Genomic DNA, 7,625 nt, shown 5'->3' on the forward strand with positions numbered 1-7,625 from the left:
ATATTAACACTTTATTAAATATATGGTTTGAAAATATTTTTGCCCATTCTGTAGGTTGCCTTTACATCTTGTTTCCTTTGCTGCACAGAAACTTTTCAGTCTGATGTAGTTCCACTCATTTTTGTTTTTCTTGCCTGTGCTTTTGACATAATATTTAAAAAATCACTGCCAAGACCAATGTCAAGGAGCTTTGCCCCTGTTTTCCCCTCAGAGTCTTATGATTTCAAGTCTTACATTTAAATCTTAAATTCGCTTTGAGCTCATTTTCAAGAGTGATGTAAGACAGGGGGCAATTTCCATTCTTTAGCATGTGCCTGTCCAGTTTTCCCAACACTATTTATTGAAGAGACTATTTATTGAAGAAACTCTCCTTTCCCCACTGTGTATTCTTGGTGCCCTTGTCAAAGATTAGTTGACCATATATGCTTTGGTTTCTATCTGGGCTTTCTATTCTGCTCCATTGATATACATGTCTATTTTTATGCCAGTACCGTACTGTTTTAAACAAGTTTTACAACAAAGTTTAAAATTAGGAGTTGTGGGCGCCTGGGTGGCTCAGTGCGTTAAGCCGCTGCCTTCGGCTCAGGTCATGATCTCAGGGTCCTGGGATCGAGGCCCGCATTGGGCTCTCTGCTCAGCAGGGAGCCTGCTTCCTCCTCTCTCTCTCTGCCTGCCTCTCTGCCTACTTGTAATCTCTCTCTGTCAAATAAATAAATAAAATCTTAAAAAAAAAATAAAATAAAATTAGGAGTTGTGATGCCTCCTCCTTTATTTTTCAAGATTGCTTTAGCTATTTGGGGTCCTTTGTGATTGCATATGAGTTTTAGAATTTTTTTTTCTATTTCTGTGAAGACTGCCATTGGACTTTTATAAGAATTGCACTAAATCTCTGGATCACTTTGGACATTTTAACAATCTTCATTCTTTCACTCCATGAACACAGGGTATCTTTCAGTTGTGTCTTCCTCACTTTCTTTCATCAGCCGTATTATTTTCACCTCCTGGGTTAAATTTGTTTCTAAGTATCTCTTTGGTTTTGATGCTATCGTAAAAGGGATTATTTTCTTAATTTTCCCTTCTGAATTTGTTAGTGTGTAGAAGTGCAACTGAGAGTGACAGAAGCATCAACTCTGAAGGACAGTTGCTGGCATCTTGGTCTTCCCTGCATGTTTCTTGCCCTCCCATGAGGTTACTGCGGTTTCTGTGATGAGCTCCCATGAAAGAGCATAATCTGTTCCAGACCTCGGGTCCCAGGATAATTTTAGCTTCAAAAATGATAAGTTGGATAGGAGTGTCCAGACCAAGAAAATTAAGGCAAACCTTCATAATGGAGTATGTTAGCACTGTAAAGAAGTTCTTGAATGATGTGCAAAACACAGCAAATACAAGCCATTTTTAAGCCTTAAAAATGTGTTAAATATTTACAAAAGACAGTGAAGTACTGTTATAACATGTAGACCATGTGCCTGTGAACGTGAAGGTTGTGTAAAGGGTGTAAAAAAGAAGACACTGTTATTCTGTTTCATAAAGAAACAGAAAGGGGGCACCTGGCTGGCTCAGTTGGCAGAGCATGGGACTCCATCTCAGGTTCATGAGTTCAAGGACAATGTGGAGTGTAGAGCTTACAGAAAAGGAAGAAAGGAGAAAGAAAGGAAGGGAGGGAGGGAGGAAGGCAGGCAGGCAGACAGACAAAACATATTGAAAATAATGTACATTCCAACCACAGAAGAAATTGCAGAAGAAACGAAAATGACTTACATTTTGATATGGGTTTATACAACACAGATGACAATAAACTGATTACTATATTAAAATCAGTTTGAAAAATGGAGGGCGCCTGGGTGGCTCAGTGGGTTAAGCCGCTGCCTTCGGCTCAGGTCATGATCTCAGGGTCCTGGGATCGAGGCCCGCATCGGGCTCTCTGCTCAGCAGGGAGCCTGCTTCCTCCTCTCTCTCTGCCTGCCTCTCTGCCTGCTTGTAATCTCTCTCTGTCAAATAAATAAATAAAATCTTTAAAAAAAAATTAAAAAAATTAAAAAAAAATAAAAATAAATAAAATCAGTTTGAAAAATGGAATTTTTTTTTAAAGATTTTATTTATTTATTTGATAGAGAGAGATCACAAGTAGGCAGAGAGGCAGGCAGAGAGAGAGAGGAGGAAGCAGGCTCCCTGCCGAGCAGAGAGCCCGATGCGGGACTCGATCCCAGGACCCTGAGATCATGACCTGAGCCGAAGGCAGCGGCTTAACCCACTGAGCCACCCAGGCGCCCCTGAAAAATGGAATTCTGATCAAATTTTGACTTTAAGCCTTTTACAAAAAACAAAAACAAATAAAACCCAACTCAACACTGCTAAACCCTAATGACGAACTTGGAATAGCCTGTAGAAAATGTGCAAAATTTATACAGGGACAGTATAAATTGTGTATGATATTTGAATGACTATAAAACTTTCATCCAGGATTTACTTATAATAAAGTTCAAAGTAGCATATGTTAAAATAAATGAACCTTGAATGCCTAAATGAACATGAAGCCTCATATTGCAGTTAGTGGGAATTATTTAGAATAGACTACCTAATAGCAAACTGAGCCAGAAAAGCAAAATGGAAAATGTGGGTGTGCTTGCAAGAAGGTGTGCTGTTGACTCGCGGAGTTTTGAGTGCAAAGCCAGAAATTTCAGTGGGAGGTAAGCCTCTTCTTTGGGGTACAGTTTCCCTAGAAAGAAATCTTCCAGTCTCCTGACTGGTGTCACAGTAATAGGCCTGGCTGTGAGCATGGCAGGGGAGGACTTTGAGCCGTGGAGTGGAAAATGAGGGTTGAGGCCTCTTAACCATTCTTTCTGTAGAATTTCAGGTAATCCCTCCATTTTCATGATTGAATCTTACCCCCAACATATGTTACATCTGGGGTTCCCATTTAGCTCTTTAGTTCCTTCTACAAATTGTCTTTTTTTCCTGTAGAACATAGAGAGGTAGTATCCTGACTATACATCAGGTTTGTGAAGGCAATCGGGAGTCTAACTCTTCCGTATAGGAACTTTCAACCAAACCTTGTGGCTTTAAGCCCACTCCTTACTCTCACCTTCCAAGAAACTTGGCCTCTACAATTTTCGAGCTTTCCAGAATTCTGAGTAACAAATGGTCTTTCTTCATGTTTGGCTTTATGCAGTTTATACCTTTTTATTTCTTTAATGCCATTCTAACTTGGTTTCAGAAGGAAGCAGAGATAAATGTGTGCGATCCATCGATGGTTAAACACATGATAAACATGATAAAAACCAATGGTCTACTTTGGTGGTTTTTTGTTTTGTTTTGTTTTTTAAATTTTAAGTAATCTCTACACCCAATGTGGGGCTTAACCTCACAACCCCAAGATCAAGAGTTGCATGCTCTAACAACTGAGCCAGCCAGGCACCCCCAATGGTCTTTTTTTTTTTTTAAGATTTTATTTATTTAGGGGCCCCTGGGTGGCTCAGTGGGTTAAGCCTCTGCCTTCAGGTCAGGTCACAGTCTCAGGGTCCTGGGATCAAGCCCTGCATCGGGCTCTCTGCTCAGCAGGGAGCCTGCTTCCCCCCCCCCCACCCCCGCCTACCTGTCTGCCTACTTGTGATCTCTCTCTCTGTCAAATTAAAAAAAAAAAAATTTTCATTTATTTGAGGAGGGGGGAGAAAACAAGCAGGGCGGGGTCGGGGCAGAGGCACAAGCAGACTCCCCGCTGAGCATGGAGCCCAATCTGGGGCTTAATCTCATGACCCTGAGATCATGACCTGAACCCAAATCAAGAACCACCTACATGTCAGAACAGAGCTGTGTCCCACCTGGAAGTTTTTTTTAATGATAATCTGCAAGGAAAAAGTCAATTTATTTGCTTTTAGGGGAATATACCACACACATACTATATGCCTATGTTTTATGATCCATATATATGGTCCCTTTACATAATTGAACTGTATTAACCAAGCAGTGATGGAGTGAATCCTGATATAATTCTGCAAATACTAGTCCTGAAATAATCCAAATAGTCCTGGAAAAAAAATTATGAAATCCCTATTGGAGGGACCTGATGAAAGTCTGATAAAAGCCTATTTTGACAACAAAATAAGTAAAAATTAAGCCTCAAAAATTTACTCATAAGAAAATTCTAGCACCTGAAACAGTTGGAATTGATCTTTGACAATTTATGATGACTTTCTTCAGTCTCTAAGAACCCATTTAAAAGGTTAATAACAATTGTCAGGGTAAAGGGAAAAAAAAAAAGGAAAGAACACAGTCTAGCATAGGCTACAGTTTACATATTACACATATGGTTTTTACGCTTTAAGGAAAAAAAATAAACCCAAGGTAAAGGGTTTATTGTGAGCTTCACAGTTGAGGTCCAGAGTTCCTGTTCTCTTCAGCTGCCTATTTCCAAATTTCTGAATCCAACCTTGGCAATGACCCTGCAGGTATAAGAACTTCTGGTCGCTGGCACTGCCTTGAAGAATCTCGAGGGTCTGAGATGATCTTGGAGCCCAAGAACACTCTCAGGGGATCTCCACAGTCACAGGCTAGTCCTGTCCACTCATGATAGAAGAGAACAGCAATGACAACAACAAACTGAAAACACAGTGCTGTTTTCATAGGCACAAAGTCGCTTTCAGAAGTAAGTGAGTATTTTGCCTTACCCATGTGAGATACTCCGTAATCGATCACACGGACTTGGGAGTGAATGAATCAAATTTTCTCTGCAGAGGAGTTAATTCCAGGTAGTAAAACTCTGACTCGTGCTTAAGGTATAAATAAAAACACTGCACTTGGAGGCTCCTGGGTGGCTCTGTTGGTTAAGCAACTGCCTTTGGCTCAGGTCATGATCCTGGAGTCCTAGGATCGAGTCCCACATCCAGCTCCCAGATCCAAGAGGCGTCTGCTTCTCCCTCAGACCTTCTCCCCTCTCATGCTCTCTCTCAAGTAAATAAATAAAATCTTAAAAAAACAAAACACTACACTTGGACGCAGTGCTCTTGCTGACTTCCTCGGAGTTCTGATTCCAAACTACGTTGTCACGCTCCAAAAAATCTAAGTTATTCCCTTCATTTTGTTGACCCTTGCAGAAGATTACAAAGGGGTAGGAAAGCATGGTTTCCCATTTTAAATTACCCTTAAATGACCAAAACTCAGGCGAGAATAGTGATTACTGAAATTGAGTGATGTTTATTTTTAAAATAAAGGTGGGGGGGAGACCACCAGGACCTTTCTGCAGAGAGCTGCAGAGCTTTCCACCTCCCTCCCAAACAAACAGCCCCGTGTTCTGTCTCCGCTGAATCACTAACAGTCACTGCATTGCCACCAGACGTTTGGAGTGTTCCTAGCATCACCTGACATGAGAAAGCCCATTATGAACCACAGGGTGGCAATGATTTTTTTTTTTTAAACATTAGGAACAGGTAAGCAGGGAGAGAGCACTGAATCCTTGGCTGTGCTTTGAGAATGGCTCACTTCAGCAACCTCCTCTCCTGGTCACACACTTCTGTGGAGCGCCAGGCAGCAAGCTGACTGGGCCATGAACTCCCATCCAGGCTTTAGCTAGGCTTGCTTTTAGGATTTTGCAGTTCTTTGTGTACTGAATTATATCTGAGCACAAGCTAATGACTGAACCCTGACAGACCAGGTTCTGGTTGGCATCTGGCATGATGAAGCATCCGAGAGAATTTAAGAGAAGCACGGTGGAGGAAATGGCACCCGCCGACTCTCGCATTTTAGAGATCAGGTAGTCTGAGGGCACACGATGAATCGGAGGCAGGGCTGGGATTAGAACCCTGGTCTTCTGGCCCTAACACAGTGTCCCTTCCCCACACCGTGCTGTTTATTTTAGCTCTACCATCAATATTTCAAAATATTTCAAAACAAATTTGCTTAAACTGAAGGTTTTGCTCCAATGCAAAATCCTAAAGCTAAGAAAAACCCTCAAATAAGAATTACATCCTGAAGAGGGTAATATAACCAATAACTACACAATAACCACCTACATCAAGTGAAAAGAGTCATAAGGGATTCACAGCCTTGGCACAGACATGGGTTTTTTCCCCTTGGTTTTATTGAGATATAAATTCACATACCATAAAATTTGTCCTTTTATACAATTCAGTTACTTAATATATTCAGAGTTCTACAACCATCACTATATAATTTCAAAACATTTTCATCGCCCCCAAAAGAAACTCTGTACTCATTAGCAAGTAGTCCCCATTCGTTCCCCCCTGACCACCTGCCAGCCCCTGGCAACCACTAATCTACTTTCTATTTGTATGCATTTGTTGGTTCTGGACATTTCCTAGAAATGGAAGCATACAACATGTGGTCCTCTGTGACTGGCTTCCTTCAATTAGAATGTTCCCAAACTTCATCCATGTGGGAGCAAGCATGTATCAGTACCTCATTCTGCTTTAAGGCTGAGTAATACCTTATTGTATGGATATACCATATTTTCTTTATGCATTCACTGGATGATGAACATTTGGGTTATTTCCATCTTTCGTCTATTATGAATGTTGCTACGAATGTTCATGTACAAGATTTTTTATAGACATGTTTTCAGCTGTCTTGGGTGAATACTTGGAGTGAATTCCTGGGGTCATGGCAATTCTATTTTTAACTTTTATTTTTTAATTTTTATTTATTTTTTTAATTTCTTTTCAGTGTTCCAGAATTCATTATTTATGCACCACACCCAGTGCTCCATGCAATATATGCCCTCCATAATACCCACCACCAGGCTATATTTTTAACTTTTTGAGAAAGTGCCAGACTGCTTCCCAAAGCAACTGCACCAGAAGACATTTCTACCAGAGTGTTCCAATTCTCCACATCCTCGACAACCCTCGTTATTGTCCATCCTCTTGATTCCAGCATCCTGACTGCTGTGGGAGAGGTTTTAATAGCAAAAACTAACAGTTAAAATACTCTAGGGAATTATATTCTCTGCTCAGCCATATGACCCAATCAGCCCCAAAAGTGGTAGACTAGGACATAATACTAATTTTGCTGCCCTATCTTACTGCTCGTGGTACCCTCCCTAACAGTTAAGGAGAGTGGCTCTCAAAATGTAGTCCCAAGACCAGCAGCACCAGTCAGAAATGCAAAGTCTCAGATTCTGTCCCAGACCTACTGAGTCAGAGCCTCTGGGGTGGGACCCAGCTCCTGCTTCTGGTGATTCCAACACCTGCTCAAGTTCAAGGGAAGGCAGTGTCTATTGCCGGGCATCTATGCCCCTCAATGTCAGCTTTAACCTCCTTATTGGTGGTAATTAATACACACCAAATCCATCATCCTCTGCAAATGAGGATGATAGTGACCAAGAAAGAACTTTCTAAACGATTCTGTCATGCAACTTAAGTGGAAGGGTTTGACACTTTCCAGTAATGAGTGATATTTTTGATATAACTTGTTCTAATAATTAACTTTGGACACAGAAAACTGAGCTGGAAGGTAAACAGGAATTTCATAAGCACCACCCAAGGCAGGAACGTGGATATAATTTCCCTTGTACTTGCTGTCCTAAATATTCCTTGTCCATTCAAAACTTCAAGAAGCTGCTATCACAGCTCTCCTTTAGGTTTTTGGAAAGAGGATGACATAAGAATTTCACA

At 41.0% G+C, this 7,625-nt stretch overlaps 1 protein-coding gene across 1 annotated transcript in view; it reads right to left on the reverse strand.

The window, feature by feature from the left end:
- HGSNAT (heparan-alpha-glucosaminide N-acetyltransferase) overlaps nucleotides 1–5,734 on the reverse strand; it is a 69,694-nt gene extending 63,960 nt beyond the window's left edge. Inside the window, exons 1-2 of the mRNA XM_044225998.1 lie at nucleotides 5,645–5,734; nucleotides 4,427–4,596 (exon numbers count right to left, since the gene is read on the reverse strand). Coding sequence (XP_044081933.1) covers nucleotides 4,427–4,596; nucleotides 5,645–5,734 — 260 coding nt within the window. The remainder of the gene's footprint in view (nucleotides 1–4,426; nucleotides 4,597–5,644) is intronic.
- Between the last annotated feature and the right edge of the window lie 1,891 nt (nucleotides 5,735–7,625).

The sequence above is a fragment of the Neovison vison genome, chromosome 11 (genome assembly GCF_020171115.1).
Source record: "Neovison vison isolate M4711 chromosome 11, ASM_NN_V1, whole genome shotgun sequence".
Classification (NCBI taxonomy): Eukaryota; Metazoa; Chordata; class Mammalia; order Carnivora; family Mustelidae; genus Neogale; species Neogale vison.